A 21,499-nucleotide genomic window follows, 5' to 3' on the forward strand; every position below is an offset into this window, starting at 1 on the left:
GTGGAGACAGATTCACACAGCGAGTGGTTAGGATCCGGAATGTTCTATCTGAGAGTGTGGTGGAGACAGATTCACACAGCGAGTGGTTAGGATCCGGAATGTTCTGTCTGAGAGTGTGGTGGAGGCAGATTCACACAGCGAGTGGTTAGGATCCGGAATGTACTGTCTGAGAGTGTGGTGGAGACAGATTCACACAGCGAGTGGTTAGGATCCGGAATGTTCTGTCTGAGAGTGAGGTGGAGACAGATTCACACAGCGAGTGGTTAGGATCCGGAATGTTCTATCTGAGAGTGTGGTGGAGACAGATTCGCACAGGGACTGGTTAGGATCCGGAATGTTCTGTCTGTGTGTGTGGTGGAGACAGATTCACACAGCGAGTGGTTAGGATCCGGAATGTTCTGTCTGAGAGTGTGGTGGTGGCAGACTCACACAGCGAGTGGTTAGGATCCGGAATGTCCTATCTGAGTGTGTGGTGGAGGCAGATCCACACAGCGAGTGGTTAGGATCCGGAATGTTCTGTCTGAGAGTGTGGTGGAGGCAGAGCCACACAGCGAGTGGTTAGGGTCTGGAATGTTCTGTCTAATTTTATGGGCCAGGGCTTAGAAACTCCAAAGTATATTATGAAGTCCACCTGACCTACAATCGTTCTGTTGAATTTGGCAAGGTTGAGCACAAGAGCCTTCGGGTGTGATTCATCAGTCTTCCCAGACACTTTAATCAAAACAAGCTTTGTTCCAAGAACTTAGTTAACATTTATATATAAACACACAGCAAGAATTTTTATCAATTACAAACATAAAGACACCACACAGCGACAGTAATCCATGTATAACCCTGAATGATTTCCCCCTTAACTGTTCCAATTCAAAAACACAATCCAATAACCCAAAAAACCCTTTTCAAGAGCGTGGCCCAGCACTCTGCATTCTCACTTAAATAAGTCTGGGTTTTCCTGAGATTCTGACCCCGTCTCTCCTGCAGTTTTCAACTCCTTGCGGAAAGCTGGCTATATCTTTTAAATTACCAAAGGGACAGGGATCAAGGGAGATAGATTGGGGAGAAGCTGATAGTGCAGCCTGGGGAAATGGAAAAAGGTGGTGGGTAGAATTGGGGATGTGGGAAGAATGTGAGTGTAAGGAGTTGATCTCTGATATAAGGACACTGTTTTGATCATGTTCCTAATCGTCCTTATGCTCCTGGCCTCGGAATGGTGTCATATCGAAGGATATTTTCTGTAGTTCAGGAGCCGGGAGCTTGTCTGTTGCCTGTTCAAACAAAATTAAAAATAGATTAGTTTCCAAAACTCAAGCTGCAGCCAACGTGAGAATAAAGGATAATTTCAGCTCCTCTGAGGAGTTTGTCCAGATTGTAACTCTGTTCTTAATGACGGGAAACTCCCAGACTCCATCTCCAGCCTGCACACAGTGAGCTGATCCCAGATGGAATGACAGTCGGGGCTACAGTTGGTCTGAACACCGAGTGGATATGAAAGGAAAATTGTTCAGTATTCCCACTCCATACACTGGGAATCATGGCTGGAAATGTGTGTTTACACGTTATTGAATATCTGTGTGTAAGTATATGTGAACGTGTACACGTGTCTGTATGTCTGTGTGTCGATGTACACTTGGGAATGTGTGTCTGTTTGTAGACATTTAGGTCTATCTTTGTATCTGTGAATGTGTGTGTATCGATTGGTGAGATATGACGGATAAATGTGAGGTAATGCATTTTGGAAGGTCTGATCCAGGTGGGAATAACACAGTAAATGGCAGAGCCCTTCAGAGTATTGACAGGCAGAGGGATCTGGGCGTACAGGTCCACAGGTCACTGAAAGTGGCAACACAGGGGGATAGGGTAGTCAAGAAGGCATACGGCATGCTTGCCTTTATCCATCGGGGCATTGAGTATAAGAAATGGCAAGTCATGCTGCAGCTGTACAGAACCTCAGTTAGGCCGCATTTGGAATATTGTGTACAATTCTGGTCACCACACTACCAGAAGGATGTGGATGCTTTGGAGAGAGGACAGAAGAGGTTTACCAGGTTGTTGCCTGGTCTGGAGGGGATTGAACTTGATGATCAGCAATGATCAGAATGAATGAGGGAGCAGGCTCGAAGGGCCGAATGGCCTCCTCCTGCTTCTATTTTCTCTGTTTCTATGTATTCATTATGAGGGGAGGTTGGATAAACTCGGATTGTTTTCATTGGAATGACGGAGGCGGAGGGGCGACCTGACAGAGATTTATAAAATGATGAGGAGCATGGAGAGAGTGAAACGTCAGACGCTTTTGCCCAGGGTGGGAAAGTCACTTACCCAGGGTCACAGGTGCGAGGGGCAAAGTTCAGAGGAGATGTGCGAGGCAGGTTTTTGACACAGAAGGTGGTGAGTGTCTGGAACGCGCTGCGGGAGGAGGTGGTGGAAGCAGATACGATAGCGATGTTTAAGAGGCATCTTGACAAATACATTAATAGGATGGGAATAGATCACAGAACATAGAACATACAGTGCAGAAGGAGGCCATTCAGCCCATCGAGTCTGCACCGAGCCATTAAGTCCTCACTTCCACCCTATCCCCATAACCCAATAAACCTTCCTAACCTTTTTTGGTCCATAAGGGCAATTTAGCATGGCCAATCCACCTAACCTGCACATCTTTGGACTGTGGGAGGAAACCGGAGCACCCGGAGGAAACCCACGCAGACACGGGGAGAACGTGCAGACTCCACACAGCCAGTGAGTAGAGGGATACGGACCCCGGAATTGCAGAAGGTTTTAGTTCAGACAGGCATCACGATCGGTGCAGGCTCACAGGGCCGATGGGCCTGTTCCTGTGCTGTACTGTCCTTTGTTCTTTGAACACACAACATTACATATATTACCACACGGGGCTAATCATGGTCCATTTCACACTGGACTCACTGCTCTCTATCCATTCTCTGCAGTGTTGCTGATATGGGTCCATTTTGAGTCAGGCTTTCCCACAGTTTCACCATTTATACAGAAATTGACAGAATCCACCTGCTTTTCCTGAACCTCTGTTCAGTGCGATAGAAACATACCTTTAATCTCACTGTATACAGATGAAGTTGGTTGCTGTAATGCCTGAGGGAAAATAGAGACATGTTAGAAATTGTGATTGTGTAACACGTGCACAATGAGAGGCTTATTTGAAAATGTTCCACATTCTAATCATAGCGGCTTCTGGGAAAAAGGGATTTATTTTATTATATGTCGAAAGAGGAAACTTTGATCCTGTGGTGAATGTTGATCACCAGACATATCCCAGTTTGTTGTAGTGAGAGATATTTACCGTGTACGTTGGGTCAGAATCTGCTGGAGAAGCTTCCAAATTCTGTAACAAAATGTAAACAGTGAAGATTGGGTTTAGTAGCTGTTGTGAAAATGAGAATTTACTAAAACCTGATTCTAAAGTGTCAGGAATTATAGTCTGGGAAGGTTTATATTTCCATGACGGTGCCCGATTTCTGAAACAGTTTAATTCAGCAGGAGGTAAAGTACATTCCACTCTGAATCTTTCACACAATCTTTCCAGTGCAGAAAGAGGCCCCTCGGCCCATCAGGTCTGCACTGGCCCTCTGGAAGAACATTAGACCGAGACCCACACCCCTGCCTTATCCCCGGAACCTTGCACAGTCTCACTTTCCAGATAACAATCCAATCCCCTTTTGAATACCTCGATTTGACCTCCCTCCACCACCCTCACAGGAAGTTCATTCAACCTCTGGCTCACTTCTCCTTTTGCTCATTATTGTGAATGTGTGCCCTCTAGTTCTTGATGTACGTTTGAGTGGGAACAGTTTCTCCTGTACCTCCATATTTACAGACAATACAAAGTTGGGTGGGAGGCTGAGCTGTGAGGAGGATGCAGAGATGCTTCAGCAGGATTGGGACAGGCTGAGTGAGTGGGCACATGCATGGCAGATGCAGTATAACGTGGATAAATGTGAGGTTATCCACTTCAGTCGCAAAAATAGGAAGGGAATTATTATTTGAGTGGGTGTAAATTGAGAGAGGTGGATACTCAGCGTAAGCACGCAGGTACAGCAGGCAGGAAAGACGGCAAATGGTAGGTGGACTTCATAGTGGGAGGATTTGAAAAGAGGAATAGAGATGTTTTACTGGAATTGTATGGGGAATTGGTGAGGCCACACCTGGAGTATTGTGTGCAGTTTTGATGTCCTTATCTGAGGAATGATGTTCTTGTGGGTGTAGAAATCAGGGGGAAGGAGAGTAATAAAATTTAAGAGATTAACACAGACAGAGAGGAGGTTCTGAGTGGTCTGGCAGGCTTAAAGGTAGATAAATCTCCAGGTAGAAGGACTTTGATAAATGTAGAAGTACTTACAAGAGAGGGTTCTTGGTAAATGGCAGGACCCTGGGAAGCACCGAGTTTCCGAGGAATTTTGGTGTGCATATACACCCATCCCTTAATGTAGCAGAGCAGGTGGATACAGTGGTTAAGAAGGCCTCTGGTATACTTGCCTTTATTAACTGAGGCATAGAGTTTAGAGCAGGAAGGTTCAGTTGGAACTGTGTAAAACATTTGTTTGGCCACAGCTTTACGAGGGATGTGATAGCTCTGGAAAGGGTGCAGAGGAGGTTTACCAGGATGTTGCCTGGGCTGGAGAGTTTTAGTTATGAAGAGAGATTGGATCGACTGGGATTGTTTTCCTTTGAGTAGAGGAGACTGAGGGGCACATGATTGAGATTTGTAAAATTATGAGGGGCATGGATAAAGTAGACAGGAAGAAACTTTTCCCCTTGGTGGAGGGATCAATGACCAGGGGACATAGGTTCAATTTTTAAAAAAACATTTATTATTGTCACAAGTAGGCTTCCATTAACACTGCAATGACGTTACTGTGAAAAGCCCCAGTCGCCACATTCCGGCACCTGTTCAGGTACAGAGACAGAGAATTCAGAATGTCCAATTTACCGAAGAAGGATGTATTTTGAGACTTGTGGGAGGAAACCGGAGCACCCGGAGGAAACCCACGCAGACACGGGGAGAATATGTAGTGGTTAGCACAATTGCTTCACAGCTCCAGGGTCCCAGGTTCAATTCCGGCTTGGGTCACTGTCTGTGTGGAGTCTGCACGTCCTCCCCGTGTGTGCGTGGGTTTCCTCCGGGTGCTCCGGTTTCCTCCCACAGTCCAAAGATTTGCAGGTTAGGTGGATTGGCCATGATAAATTGCCCTTAGTGTCCAAAATTGTCCTTAGTGTTGGGTGGGGTTACTGGGTTATGGGGATAGGGTGGAGGTGTTGACCTTGGGTAGGGTGCTCTTTCCAAGAGCCGGTGCAGACTCGATGGGCCGAATGGCCTCCTTCTGCACTGTAAATTCTATGAAAAAATACTGAGGAGGCATTGTGGGTGGCAGTAGAGTTCCCTGAGAGACACAGAGGTCCGGGACTGCCCACCAAAAGAGAAAATTACAGATGAGTCTTTCCAACCTGTTCCCAATCCCTCCCAATGAGTGTTGCCGAGGAATATGTAGAAAGCTGGGATCAGATCTCCTGCTCTCTCTCTGTATGTCACTGAGTGACGGTCCAATCACATGCATTGTATTCGTTGAGAAAATGCAATGTTGGTGTGTGCAGAAGAAATGGATCTGAAATCACAAACTCACATTGACACCAGCTCCCCCGGTGGGCCCTTTGCTGTTACACAAAGACAGACAGTAAGAAACAGAGAATCTCACCCATCGGGGTCCTGTCCAACGAGGGTTTCTGTCACCTGCAGCCTGGCTCTGATCACCAGCTCTCCCTGATGAAGCTGTGAAATAAATGGTCAAAATCACCATGAAGCCAGTGTTATATTGTTGACAACATTACCCTGAATGTTAAACACTTCTGAAAGCAAAGGTTAGAAAAATGATTGGAACATCAGCCTGATGGGAACAGGAGCAGGCCATTCTGCCCCTTCTGCCCATTCCATCCATTTAATGAGATCATGGTTTATCTGTCACCTAACTCCATATTTCTGTCATTTCACCACATCCATTGGATCACAAAAATCTCTGAGGCGCGATCTCCCGGAAAGTTTCTCAGTGTGATTCGTGGTGTGTTTTGGTGGGAGTTTCTCCCTGGCTCTGTCAGTGAGTTCCACACCGCTATCTAACCACACTTAGGGCGGGATTTACCGGCTGGTCACACCGGCGGGATATTCCGGTCCCACGCCGGCGCATGGGTTTCCCGGTGACAAGGGCGGCATCCCACCCTTCATACCCCCCTCAAGCCATGACCCTGGGCAGTGCCAGCTTTGCAGAGTCAAGGTGCCAGCCAGGTACTACCAAGGTGCCCCCAATCCAGGAGGAGGTCCAGGGGGCCACGCTGCACTATTCCTGGCCACCCAGGGATCTCCAATGGGCTGGGAGACCCCCCCAGGTGCCATTCCACCTGGTCCATGTTTGTGTGGACCAGTACTGAACGGTGCCCGGCTGAGGCCTCCCTGAGGAGACCAGTAGATCCTGGGAGGCCGGTAGATTGCGGGTAAGCGCGCTTCAATAGGTTTATAACCAACAGGAGCCCCATGGCCTGGTCCCACCCATTGTGGGTGGGATTCTGCTCACGCCTCCTCGCGGGAATTGGGTAGATCCCGGGAAGCATCATGGCTGCCGGGAAGCCCGGGAACGGCCTCACCTGGCATCTCCCGGCCACCTCGCGCTTCCGATCGGGCACACCTTGGCCGGTCGATCACACCCTTCATCTCAGATTTAAAGTTTTTTTTATAAATGTTTTTTATTGGGTTTTTGAATAAAGTATATTTACCATAATATACACAAAGTAGAATACATACATATATATATATATATACATAGAAGAGAAAGGAACACGCACAAAAAACAAAACAAACAACAACAAAAAAGTTAGAATAAAATAACTGGTCGGGGATTCTGTGCTCACTCAACAACAGCAGTATTGTTTTTAGCACATAAGTCGGCGTCTGTTTGTGGGGGGGGAACTCGGGGGGGCGCGGGAGGGGGAACATAGACATTTGGGCGCCGGGGAAACAAATACAGAACAATTACAGAGAGCAATCCGCGAATGGATCTGGTGCTGGTGTTTGTCGCTTGCTTCTCCCGGACGGTTTCGCTGCCGTTCTCGTCTCGCGATCACCTCCGCTTCAGCCGTTCGTCCCGTCTTTCGCCCGGATTTTCATTGTTCTCTGTTCCTGTAGATACCAAGTTTGTTATAGTTTCCCATGCCCTCCTTCCGGCTGTCATTCCCTCGCCTGCCCCCCCCCCCACCTCACTGGTTCCCCTCTATTGTTCCCTGTCTCCTCCCTCTTCCAACCCCCCCTCCCCTCCCCTTCTCCTGTGGTTCGCCTTTCTTTTCTCTTAAGTTTAGCTGCTGTCCGCCCCCCCCCCCCCCCCCAACGCCTGGTCTATCCCTCCCTCCCCCGCCTCGGCTACTTTCCCCTGATTCTTGGCTACCTGGCTATTCTTCTGCTTGTTCGTTGGCCACAAGCAGGACCCGGAACAATTGGGTGAATGGCTCCCACGTTCTGTGGAAGCCGTCGTCTGACCCTCGGATGGCCAATTTGATTTTCTCCATTTCAAATGAAATGAAAATCGTTTATTGTCACAAGTAGGCTTCAAATGAAGTTACTGTGAAAAGCCCCTAGTCGCCATATTCCGCGCCTGTTCGGGGAGGCTGGTACGGGAATTGAACCGTGCGAGTGGCCTGCGGGCGATCAGGGAGACAAAGGCAATGCATCCGCCCTCCTCCCCAGGAATAGATCTGGCTGGTCTGATACACCGAAGACCGCCCCTTTCGGGCATGGCTCCACCCTCATCCCCCACCACTTTGGACATTGCCTCGAAGAAGGCTGTCCAGTACTCCACAAGTCTGGGGCAGGACCAGAACATGTGGGCGTGGTTGGCTGGGCCTCCTTGGCACCGTTCACATCTATCCCCCACCTCCAGGAAGAACTTACTCATACGGGTTCTTGTTAAGTGGGCTCTATTTACCACTTTTAGTTGCATCAGGCTGAGCCCAGCGCACGTAGAGGTGGAGTTGACCCTATGCAGTGCTTCGCTCCAGAGTCCCCACCCTATTTCGATCCCCAGGTCCTCCTGCCATTTCTTTCTTGTTACTTCCAGTATGGTGTCGGCCTTTCTACCAGATGGTCATACATGTCGCTACAGTTCCCTTTATCTCATATGCTTGCGTCCAGTAACTCTTCCAGTAATGTCTGTCATGGATGTTGTGGATACGTCCTTGTCTCCTTTCGTAGGAAGTTTATTAGATTTAGAGTTAATAATTGATCTCACATCAATTACCATTTGTGGAAGTGTTTTCCAAACTTCACCCTTGGTGAAGAGATGTTTCCCGATTTCACTCCTGAAAGGTTTGTCTCTGCATTTTACACGATGGACGGAATTTATTTGCGGTGACAGGGGCTCTGCAGACCTGTTGGTGAACTGATAGAAACACTTGTTGCCTTTCAATGGGAGGCCCACTACATTTACCAGGCAGCAGGCACCTACCTGAACAGCTTGGGCCTCCCGTCAGATTAAGCCCCCAGCACAGCACAGATTCCCGCCCCAAAAGCTGCCGCCCAATCAGAGGCTGACCCCTCAGCAGCAGCGCTTCCAGAAGGGGTGGCTGCTGACACTGGGTCCTCACCAGGAATCATCACTGGATCCCTGGAGTGAGAGGCAAGTGGGTTGGGATGGGGGGTCACAGGGAGAGGGGTCACTGGTGAGGACTTGGAGTGGATCAGCTGCAAGGTGATAGCTTTCAGTAGGCCTCCCCTTCCCAATGTGAAGTTGGTTCACAGACTCCCAGGGGGCCTGTAATTGCCGGGCCCTCGAGGATCCCGGATTTCAGGGTCTTTTGGCCGTGTGAGGCTGAGATCCTGTTTCATTATTTGAGGGGCTTCTGCTCAAATATTATTTACACATCAGCCCCACCCTCCCTGTCCAGGGGCTGCAGGGCATCATGACGCCTCTTCCCCCCACCTTCAGAATAGATATTTTACTTTCATTGGATAAACTTCCTGTGTACAGACAAACATTGCAACCTGCAAATTGGGAGGAGGCCACTCGGCCCCTCGAGCCTGCTCCACCATTCAATAATATCATGGCTGCTCCGATCGGAACCTCAACCGCACATTCCGGCTGACCCCCGATAACCTCTCTGCTGCTGACCCCCGATAACCTTTCTCCTGCCGACCCCCGATAACATTTCTCCTGCCGACCCCGATAACCTTTGCCCTGACGACCCCCGATCACCTTTCTCCTGCTGACCCCCGATAACCTCTCTGCTGCTGACCCCCGATAACCTTTCTCCTGCTGACCCCGGATAACCTTTCTCCTGCCGACTCCCAATAACCTTTCTCCTGCTGACCCCGGATAACCTTTCACCTGCCGACCCCCGATAACCTTTCTCTTGCCGACCCCGACAACCTCTCTCCAGTGTAGCCATCTGGGATGGCCACGTCCGATTACAAAATGGACACTTGCACAGAATGCAGGGAAAATTGGACAATATTGAGAAACAAGCAGGTGCAACGTCTGTCTGTTGATGAGAGCCTTGGCTCTCAGACAGGACAGAAACTGCTAAGCCATCTACATACTAATGAGCCATCTCGGGGGACAAAAGGGAAACATTTAGATAAACAATGTTAAGGCAGACACCCCGGCGCCAGAGGAGACTCAAACAAAGCAAACCAACGGCCACCTAGGACATGCCCAGCAATCAGGGAACCCACCCCTCTATTGGAGGAAGATCGATACGAATAATTGGGAAAGGCCCAATTAATTGAGGCCAAGTTCAAGGCCTGCCCAAAAGTGCGCAAAGCCCTTTAGGTATAAAAGGTATTCCCCAAGGGAGAATCTTTCTTCTTTGCCCTTGGCTCTCACCAAAGAGAGAGACCAGCCTAGCGGCTACACCAGACCAAGTAAGTTCCAAGTCAATACACGCTACGAGATAGATGCTCCTAGTTGCTATCCTGTAAACAGCTCAACCCAGCAGCCTCAGAACCGAGCAATGGCCATTGTTCCTCTGACTGAGTGGGCACCCGAAGCTAAGTATAGGCTTTAGTAATAGTGATAGTTTAGTTTGTAGAGTTTATGCATGAGTTGATTTGACTGTGTGTAAATAAATGAGCATTGCTTTTGAACTTACTAACAGGTGTATCGAGTCATTGATCAGTATTCGGTTCTGAACCTTGTGGCGGTGTCGAAAGATACCTGGCGACTCTTGAGCAAACATAATTAAACAGAGCCAAATTAAGAGACAACACCAAAGAGAGCAACACCTGCTGACCCCGATAACCTTTCACCTGCCGACCCCCGATAACCTTTCTCCTGACGACCCCGATAACCTTTCACCCTCTTGTTAATCAAGAATCTCTCTCGCTCTGCCTTAAAAATATTCACAGACTCAGCTTCCACTGCCTTTTGAGGAAGAGAGTTCCAGAGACTCACCAACCTCGGAGTGAAACATTTCTCCTCATCTCTCTCTGAAATTACCAACCCTTTATGTTTAAACCATAACACATAGTTCTGGATTTTCCCACAATTCCTCTCCACATCCACCCTGTCAAGACCGCTCTGGATCTGAAAGGTTTCAATTGAGTCGCCTCTCACTCTTACTCCAGTCGATACAAACCTAACCTCTCCAACCTTTCCTCATAAGACAAACCGCTCATTCCTGGTATTAGTCTAGTGAACCTTCACTCAACTGGTTCTAACACATTTACATCTTTCCTTCAATAAGGAGCCCAACACTGTACACAATACTCCAGATGTGGCCTCACCAATGTCCTGTACAACTGAATCACAACCTCCCTACTTTTGTAATCAATTCCCCCTCACAGTAAACAGTAACATTCTATTAACTTTCCTAATTACTTGCTGTGTCTGTACTCTACCAGCATTTTGTGATTCATGCACTCAGACACCCAGATCCCTCTGTAACTCAAAGTTCTGCAATCTCTCACCATTTAGATAATAAGTTTATTTTCTATTCTTCCTGCCAAAATGAACAAGTTCACATTTTCCCCACATTGTGCTCCATTTTCCGGATCTTTGTCCACTCACTGAACCTATCTCTGTCCCTGTGTAGTTTCTTGTTCCTGGTTTTGTGACACTATCCTGACAGTGCTCGTTTGAGGGTTTGTCCATTCATTTTTTCTGTTAATTGTTCATTTGATGCTCAAAAGAATACAAGAGGAGAGTGATGGGACACTGGAGTTGGTGAGGGGGAGGCAGACCTGTGCGATGTTGTATTCTGTAAATGAATCCAGTATTGAATAAAAGATTGGCGTCCGATTCTCAATTTCACCATCAGCCTTCACAATCAGTTACCATTCCCTCATTCTGGAATTCTGTCCAATTTCATCACCATCAACTCAAACGGAATGAATTTTCACACATACCAAATCGTTTTCTGAGACAAATTGTGACTAAAATTCCTCCAATAAGCACAGGTACAGCAGCCAGAATGACAGAGACAGGTAGCAGCATCGAAACTTGATCAGCTCGTGTTTCATTAACTGTGAAAGGAAATCACATGTTTCAGTCCAAAGGAAACAAATATAACTTGCATTCAAAGAGGATCCCGGACACAATAAACTATCCTGAGGAGCTTCACAATCCTGATACCCAGCAAGATATGGAGCAACAAGGGGAGATGGTCAAAGGAATGGGTTTCAAGGGGAATGTTAAAGGAGGAACGAGAGGGGGAGAGGTTTCGGGAAGCAATTCCAGAACTTTAGGATCCAGGCAGCTGAGGGCACGACTGCCAATGTTGGAGCGATTAAAATTGAAGATTGTTCGACCTCCACAAGCACAATCATCTTCCTTTGTGCTCAGTGTAACTCAAGTCAGCAAAACCTTTCCCCCTAATCCCCATTGATTCCAGATTTGCTACAGCCCCTTGATGTCTCACTCGGTCTAGGACTGCCGTGATATCAAGCAAAGCCATTCCCACCTCACCTCAGGAGTTCAGCTCTTTTGTCCATGTTTGCACTAAGACTGTAACCATACAGAAGTTGAGTGGCCCTGACAGAACCCAAACTGAGAATCAGTGAGCAGATTATTAATCAGCAAATGCTGCTTGATAGCACCTTTGTTGACCCCTTCCAACCCTTAGCTGATGATCAAGAGTAGACTGAGGGGGCAGTAATTGGCTGGGTTGGATTTGGCCCGCTTTGCGTACAGGACACACGTGGGCAATTCCCCACATTGCTGGGTAGATGCCAGAGTTGTAGCTGTACTGGAACAGCTTGGCTAAGGTTAGGGTTATGGAGCACAAGTCTTCAGGACTATTGCCAGAACATTGTCAGGGCCCATAGCCTTTGTCGTATCCAGCTTCTTCAGACATTTATTGTTATCAAATGGAATATATCCAATTGGCTGATGAGAGGCTGCGATCATAGAATCATAGCATCGCTACAGTGCAGAAGGAGACTATTCGGCCCATCGAGCTTGCACTGATGCCTTCGAATGATCACTGCACCAATGTCCACTCCTCCCCGTAACCCCATAAACTGCACATCCCTGGACACTAAGGGCCAATTCACCACGGCCAATCCACCTAACATGTGCATCTTTGGACTGTGGGAGGAAACCGGAGCACCCAGAGGAAACCCACGGCGACACGGGGAGAACGTACAACCTCCATACAGTCACCGAAGTCCGGAATTGAATCTTGGAACCTGGTGCTGTGAGGCAGCAGTGCTAACAACAGTGTGTCACCATGCCGTCCAAATTCTGCAACGTGTTGTGTTACAGAGAACATAGAAAATACAGCACAGAACAGGCCCTTCGGCCCACATTGTTGTGCCGAACCTTTGTCCTAGATTAATCATCGATTATCATTGAATTTACAGTGCAGAAGGAGGCCATTCGGCACATTGAATCTGCACCAGCTCTTGGAAAGAGCACCCTACCCAGAGTCAACACCTCCACCCAACACTAAGGGCAATTTTGGACACTAAGGGCAATTAATCATGGCCAATCCACCTACCCTGCACATCTTTGGACTGTGGGAGGAAACCGGAGCACCCGGAGGAAACCCACGCAGACACGGGGTGGATGTGCAGACTCCACACTGACAGTGACACAAGCCGGAATCGAACCTGGGACCCAGGAGCTGTGAAGCAATTGTGCTATCCACAATGCTACCATGCTGCCCTTAAGAACAAATAAATCTACACTATATCATTCTACCGTAATCCATGTACCTATCCAATAGCTGCTTGAAGGTCCCTAATGTTTCCGATTCAACTACTTCCACAGGCAGTGCATTCCATGCCCCCACTACTCTCTGGGTAAAGAACCTACCTCTGACATCCCCCCTATATCTTCCACCATTCACCTTAAATTTATGTCCCCTTGCAATGGTTTGTGCCACCCGGGGGAAAAGTCTCTGACTGTCTACTCTATCTATTCCCCTGATCATCTTATAAACCTCTATCAAGTCGCCCCTCATTCTTCTCCGTTCTAATGAGAAAAGGCCTCGCACCCTCAACCTTTCCTCGTAAGACCGACTTTCCATTCCAGGCAACATCCTGGTAAATCTCCTTTGCACTATTTCCAAAGCTTCCACATCCTTCCTAAAATGAGGCGACCAGAACTGTACACAGTACTCCAAACGTGGCCTTATCAAAGTTTTGTACAGCTGCATCATCACCTCACGGCTCTTAAATTCAATCCCTCTGTTAATGAACGCGAGCACACCATAGGCCTTCTTCACAGCTCTATCCACTTGAGTGGCAACTTTCAAAGATGTATGAACATAGACCCCAAGATCTCTCTGCTCCTCCACATTGCCAAGAACTCTACCGTTAACCCTGTATTCCGCATTCATATTTGTCCTTCCAAAATGGACAACCTCACACTTTTCAGGGTTAAACTCCATCTGCCACTTCTCAGCCCAGCTCTGCATCCTATCTATGTCTCTTTGCAGCCGACAACAGCCCTCCTCACTATCCACAACTCCACCAATCTTCGTATCATCTGCAAATTTACTGACCCACCCTTCAACTCCCTCATCCAAGTCATTAATGAAAATCACAAACAGCAGAGGACCCAGAACTGATCTCTGCGGTACACCACTGGTAACTGGGATCCAGGCTGAATATTTGCCATCTACCACCACTCTCTGACTTCTATCGGTTAGCCAGTTTGTTATCCAACTGGCCAAATTTCCCACTATCCCATGCCTCCTTTCTTTCTGCAGAAGTCTACCATGGGGAACCTTATCAAATGCCTTACTAAAATCCATGTACACTACATCCACTGCTTTACCTTCATCCACATGCTTGGTCACCTCCTCAAAGAATTCAATAAGACTTGTAAGGCAAGACCTACCACTCACAAATCCGTGCTGACTATCCCAAATCAAGCAGTGTCTTTCCAGATGCTCAGAAATCCTATCCTTCAGTACCCTTTCCATGACTTTGCCGACCACCGAAGTAAGACTAACTGGCCTGTAATTCCCAGGGTTATCCCCATTCCCTTTTTTGAACAGGGGCACAACATTCGCCACTCTCCAATCCCCTGGTACCACCTCTGTTGACAGTGAGGACGAAAAGATCATTGCCAACGGCTCTGCAATTTCATCTCTTGCTTCCCATAGAATCCTTGGATACATCCCGTCAGGCCCGGGGGACTTGTCTATCCTCAAGTTTTTCAAAATGCCCAACACATCTTCCTTCCTAAAAAGTATTTCCTCGAGCTTACCAGTCTGTTTCACACTGTCCTCTCCAACGATATGGCCCCTCTCATTTGTAAATACAGAAGAAAAGTACTCGTTCAAGACCTCTCCTATCTCTTCAGACTCCATTCACAATCTCCCGCTATTGTCCTTGGTCGGACCCACCCTCGCTCTAGTCATTCTCATATTTCTCACATATGTGTAAAAGGCCTTGGGGTTTTCCTTGATCCTACCCGCCAAAGATTGTTCATGCCCTCTCTTAGCTCTCCTAATCCCTTTCTTCAGTTCCCTCCTGGCTATCTTGTATTCCTCCAATGCCCTGTCTGAACCTTGTTTCCTCAGCCTTACATAAGTCTCCTTTTTCCTCTTAACAGGACATTCAACCTCTCTTGTCAACCATGGTTCCCTCACTCGACCATCTCTTTCCTGCCTGACAGGGACATACATATCATGGACACGTAGTACCTGTTCCTTGAACAAGTTCCACATTTCACTTGTGTCCTTCCCTGACAGCCTATGTTCCCAACTTATGCACTTCAATTCTTGTCTGACAACATTGTATTTCCCCTTCCACCAATTGTAAATCTTGCCCTGTTGCACGCACCTATCCCTGTCCATTACGAAAGTGAAAGTCACAGAATTGTGGTCACTATCTTCAAAATGCTCCCCCACTAACAAATCTTTCACTTGCCCTGGTTCATTACCAAGTACTAAATCCAATATTGCCCCTCCTCTGGTCGGAATATCTACATACTGTGTTAGAAAAGCTTCCTGGACACACTGCACAAACACCACCCCATCCAAACTATTTGATCTAAAGAGTTTCCACTCAATGTTTGGGAAGTTAAATTCACCCATGACTACTACCCTGTGACTTCTGCACCTTTCCAAAATCTGTTTCCCAATCTGTTCCTCCACATCTCTGCTACTATTTTGGGGCCTATAGAAAACTCCTAACAAGGTGACTGCTCCTTTCCTATTTCTGACTTCAACCCATACTGCCTCAGTCGGCTGATACTCCTCGAACTGCCTTTCTGCAGCTGTTATACTATCTCTAATTAACAATGCCACCCCCCCACCCACCTCTTTTACCACCCTCCCTAATCTTATTGAAACATCTATAACCAGGGATCTCCAACAACCATTTCTGCCCCTCTTCTATCCAAGTTTCCGTGATGGCCACCACATCGTAGTCCCAAGTACCGATCCATGCCTTAAGTTCACCCACCTTATTCCTGATGCTTCTTGCGTTGAAGTATACACACTTCAACCCATCTCCGTGCCTGCAAGTACTCTCCTTTGTCAGTGTTCCCATCCCCACTGCCTTATTACACGCTTTGGCGTCCTGAATATCGGCTACCTTAGTTGCTGGACTACAAATCCGGCTCCCATTCCCCTGCCGAATTAGCTTAAACCCTCCCGAAGAGTACTAGAAAACCTCCCTCCCAGGATATTGGTGCCCCTCTGGTTCAGATGCAACCCGTCCTGCTTGTACAGGTCCCACCTTCCCCAGAATGTGCTCCAATTATCCAAATACCTGAAGCCCTCCCTCCTACACCATTCCTGCAGCCACATGTTCAGCTGCACTCTCTCCCTATTCCTAGCATCGCTATCACGTGGCACCGGCAACAAACCAGAGATGACAACTCTGTCTGTCCTGGCTTTTAACTTCCAACCTAACTCCCTAAACTCATTTATTACCTCCACACCCCTTTTCCTACCTACGTCGTTGGTACCAATGTGCACCACGACTTCTGGCTGCTCCCCCTCCCCCTTAAGGATCCTGAAAACATGATCCGAGACATCCCTGGCACCCGGGAGGCAACATACCTTCCGGGAGTCTCGCTCGCGACCACAGAATCTCCTATCTATTCTCCTAACCATTGAATCTCCTACAACTATTGCTTTTCTATTCTCCCCCCTTCCCTTCTGAGCACCAGAGCCATATCCAGTGCCAGAGACCTGGCCGCTAGGGCATTCCACCGGTAGATCATCCCCCGCAACAGCATCCAAAACGGTATACTTGTTTTGAAGGGAAATGGCCATGAGGGATCCCTGCACTGTCTGCCTGTTTGTTTGTTTGTTTTTTTTCCCCCCTGACTGTAACTCAGCTATTCTTGTCCTGTACCTTGGGTGTGGTTACCTCCCTGTTAACTCTTCTCTATCACCCCCTCTGCTTCCCGGATGATCCGAAGGTCATCCAGCTTCAGCTCCAGTTCCCTAACATGGTCTTTGAGGAGCTGGAGTTGGGTGCACTTCCCGCAGGTATAGTCAGCGGGGACACCGGTGGTATCCCTCACCACCCACATCCTACAGGAGGAGCATGCAACTGGCCTAGCCTCCATCCCCTCTTACCTTACAGAATATAGCTGCCCTGTGGACCAACTGGATCTCTGCCCTCCGACTCTGCTCCCAGTCAGCTGCACTCTCTGTAAACGCCTGTCTCTCTTCTCACTCTTTGCGGAAATGTAGGAAACAAAATGAAAGGAGCACCTTACTCCCTCCTCACCTAACTCCCTCAGTCACCAAACTCTCACTATAGCACTCAAATGCACCAAATTCAGCACTCCCTCAGTCACCAAACTCTCACTACAGCACTCAAATGCACCAAATTCAGCACTCAGTGCAAACAAAGTCTGCACTGTAGGGGATCACTTTTATACTGTGAATCTAGCCTCTGAAAACTGGCCTAATCCAATTAACTAATTAACAAGCTCCAGCTGCAAGTGCCGACAAGTAGAAGCTTTGTTTAAAGCTGATTGAAAATTCACCTTCTTCTAAACCAAACAGCAACTTTTAAGTTAATTAACTAAATAAAAGAAAGACTAGACTTTAGATAAAAATGAAGCCTTATACTCCCTCAGTCACCAAACTCTCACTATAGCACTCAAATGCACCAAATTCAGCACTCAGTGCAAACTGAGGGATCTGGGCGTCCTTGTGCCAGAATCACAAAATAGCAACATAATACCATAAGAATTAGAAGCATGAGTAGGCTATTTGGCCTATCAAACCTGCTTTGCTATTCAGTATGAATGTGCTGTTCTGAATGTCACTCCACTCACCTATCTGACCCTCATTTGTGGGGTTACGGGTATTGGGTGGGTGGAGTCTTCTTCCAGTGCAGACTCGATGGGCCGAGTGGCCTCCTTCTGCACTGTAGGGATTCTATGATCCCTCTCCCATCCCAACCGTGGAGAGTTTGGGGACGGGAGGGAGCAGAGAATCCAGCAGGAGAGGAGAAGCCGGAAACCCACGGGCATAAAAAAGTTTAGAATTCTCCTAAAGGTGGGTGGTTATCCCTCTGCCACACGGAGCAGTAATAGACGGCAGTGTCACTGGGCTGCACGTTGCTGATTGTCAGGATGAAGGTTTTATTGGACGTGTCTTGGGAAGGATGGAAACGCTCAGTGAAACCTGGACTCTGACTGCAGGAGGACCTGAACAACATTCAGGATTGGGCTGAGATGTGGTCGACAACATTTGCAGCTTACAACTGCCAAGCAATAACCATCTCTAATAAGAGAATCTCCTAAATCAACTCTCATTATCCATCACTGAATCCCACCCCAACAACATCATGGGGGTCACCATTGACCAGGGACAAGCTGGACCAGCTACATAAATACTGTGGGTGCATGAGCAGATCAGAGATCACCAGCTACAAGGCACAAGACAGGAGTGTGAGGGAATAGTCTCCACTTGCCTGGATGAGTGCAGCTCCAACACTCAAGAAGGTCGACACCATCCAGGGTAAAGCACCATGTAGCTTGGCCCCCCCCCATTCATCACTTTAAACATTCACTCCGTCCACCACTGATACACAGTAGCAGCCGTGTGTACCATCTACAAGATGCACTGCATCAACTCGCAAATACTCCTTCCACAGCACCTACCAAACCCACAACATCTACCACCTTGAAGAACAAGGGTAGCAAATACATGGGAACACCACCAACTGCAAGCTTCCCCCTCAGGTCACACACCATCCCGACGTGGAAATTTATCACCATTCCTTCAATGTCGCTGGGTCAAAGTCATGGAAGTCCCTCCCAACCAGCACTGTGGGTGTACCTACACCACAAGACGTGCAGCGGTTCAAGAAGTCAGCTCACCACCACCTTCTCCAGGGCAATTAAGGATAATAATAATCATCACTTATTGTCACAAGGGGGCTTCAATGAAGTTACTGTGAAAAGCCCCTAGTCGCCACATTCTGGGACCTATTTGGGGAGGCTGGTGCAGGAATTGAACCTGCGCTGCTGCCTTGTTTTGCATTATAAGTCAGCTGTATAGCCCACTGTGCTAAACCAGCCAATTTGGACCATTGTCAATAATGCCCACCAGATATGAATATAAAACAAAACAGGTAGAGGCACCACATTGACAAATACCTGAATAAACAAAGGAGAGAGAGAAGGTTAAAACAAAGAGAAGGAGCGAAACAGAGAAATGTCAAAGAATTGAAGTTATGGAGACAGAATCTTTCTGTGAGTAAAACCACATGAGTTCAAACAGTCTATTTTCTAATGGGTTCCCTTCACCAGGGGGGATTGTGATATTTATCACTAACACACCTCCGATACAGTCAATGCATAAGAACATAAGAAGTAGGAGCAGGAGTAGGCCATCTGGCCCCTCGAGCCTGCTCCACCATTCAATGAGATCATGGTTGATCTTTTGTGGACTCAGATCCACTTTCCGGCCCGAATACCATAACCCTTAATCCCTTTCTTCTTCAAAACACTATCTAGCTTTATCTTAAAAACATTTAACGAAGGAGCCTCTACTGCTTCACTGGGCAAGGAATTCCATAGATTCACAACCCTTTGGGTGAAGAGGTTCCTCCTAAACTCAGTCCTAAATCTACTTCTCCTTATTTTGAGGCTATGCCTCCTAGTTCTGCTTTCACCCGCCAGTGGAAACAAGCTGCCCGCATCTATCCTATCTATTCCCTTCATAATCTTCTATGTTTCTATAAGATCCCCCCTCATCCTTCTAAATTCCAACAAGTACAGTCCCAGTCTACTCAAACTCTCCTCGTAATCCAACCCCTTCAGCTCTGGGGTTAACCTAGTGAATCTCCTCTGCACACCCTCCAGTGCCAGTACGTCCTTTCTCAGGTAAGGAGACCAAAACTAAACACAATACTCCAGGTGTGGCCTCACTAACACCTTATACAATTGCAGCATAACGTCCCTAGTCTGAAACTCCATCCCTCTAGCAATGAAGGACAAAATTCCATTTCCCTTCTTAATCACCTGTTGCACCTGTAAACCAGCTTTTTGCGAGTCATGCACTAGCACACCCAGGTCTCTCTGCACAGCAGCATTTTAAAATATTTCATCATTTAAATAAGTCATGAGTAAGTGATGATTACTTCAGAATATTGTTATGGAAACTGTACTTACTGGTTACATTCAGCTGTGATCCATTCCCACTGATATCTCCCCACACGGAGCAGTAATAGATGGCAGTGTCATTGGGCTGCACGTTGCTGATTGTCAGGATGAAGGTTTTATTGGACGTGTCTCGGGAAGGATGGAAACGCTCAGTGAAACCTGGACTCCGTTGTGTGTTGTTCTTTATATCATGTGTTAAAACCCTCTCCATATCTTTCCCTGGCAGCTCCCGGTTCCAGTGAACATCGGTGTGTGTCACTGCGGCGTTCCGCATGGTGCACTGTAACCGTGCAGTCTGACCCTCTGTGACACGTTCCAGGCTCGGAGACTGGATAAGGACTGGAGCATTCGCACCTTTAAGACAAAAATATCAACAAGTTATAACCAGTCTGAAGGTTGTGAATATCTGCAAATGTTTCAAGGAGAAATGTATCCGCTGATGTTACCTTGGGGACAAAGTCAAGAAATTATCAAACGCTCTGATCTGAAAAAGCGAAAGATTTATTTGTTGAAGGTCACATGTTCAGCTGTCTCTGCCACTCCCCCCACCATTCCCAACTTCCCTATTCCTCCTCCGTGATCCCTATCACGGCAGAATCTTCCCATTCTCCCTCCCAATCCCTCTCTCCATATTTCCTAAATGCCCCCCTCCCCCGTTAATTTCTATTTCTTACCTCCCCTGACACTTTGTCATTGTTTACTCTCGGGTCACACACTGGGGGCTTTCCTCAAATATTCAAAACCATTGTCATCAATCCTCTCTTCATAGAAACCATCCAGACATATCTGCCCCCCGACTGCTGACTCTTCATCTAATCTCAATCCATAAACCATCTCAAATCCACCTGTTCAAATCCATCCAGCGTCAGGATCCCGGAGCAAACCCCAACATTTGTTAGGATCCCGGAGCAGACCCCAACATTTGTTAGGATCCCGGAGCAAACCCCAACATTTGTTAGGATCCTGGAGCAAACCCCAACATTTGTTAGGATCCCGGAGCAAACCCCAACATTTGTTAGGATCCCGGACCCGACCCCAACATTTGTTAGGATCCCGGACCCAACCCCAACATTTGTTAGGATCCCGGACCCGACCCCAACATTTTTTAGGGTCCCGGACCAGACCCCAACATTTGTTCGGATCCCGGACCCGACCCCAACATTTCTTAGGATCCCGGACCAGACCCCCAACATTTGTTAGGATCCCGGACCCGACCCCAACATTTGTTAGGATCCCGGACCAGACCCCAACATTTGTTAGGATCCCGGACCAGACCCCAACATTTGTTAGGATCCCGGACCAGACCGCAACATTTGTTTGGATCCTGGACCCGACCCCAAATATTTTTTTAAAATTTGTAAAGCTGTGAGGAAAATATACTTCACCCCAGGAGTGATGAGCCT

At 47.6% G+C, this 21,499-nt stretch overlaps 1 gene segment (V, D, J or C); it reads right to left on the reverse strand.

The window, feature by feature from the left end:
- Positions 1 to 686: 686 nt before the first annotated feature.
- LOC140411142 (Ig heavy chain V region HC-3-like) lies at positions 687 to 20,437 on the reverse strand. The segment is given in 5 exon segments: positions 687 to 1,265; positions 3,063 to 3,105; positions 3,314 to 3,355; positions 5,724 to 5,797; positions 20,106 to 20,437. Coding segments are annotated over 5 exon segments (450 nt in total).
- Positions 20,438 to 21,499: the final 1,062 nt, after the last annotated feature.

Source organism: Scyliorhinus torazame, chromosome 1 (assembly GCF_047496885.1).
Source record: "Scyliorhinus torazame isolate Kashiwa2021f chromosome 1, sScyTor2.1, whole genome shotgun sequence".
In the NCBI taxonomy this organism is placed as follows: Eukaryota; Metazoa; Chordata; class Chondrichthyes; order Carcharhiniformes; family Scyliorhinidae; genus Scyliorhinus; species Scyliorhinus torazame.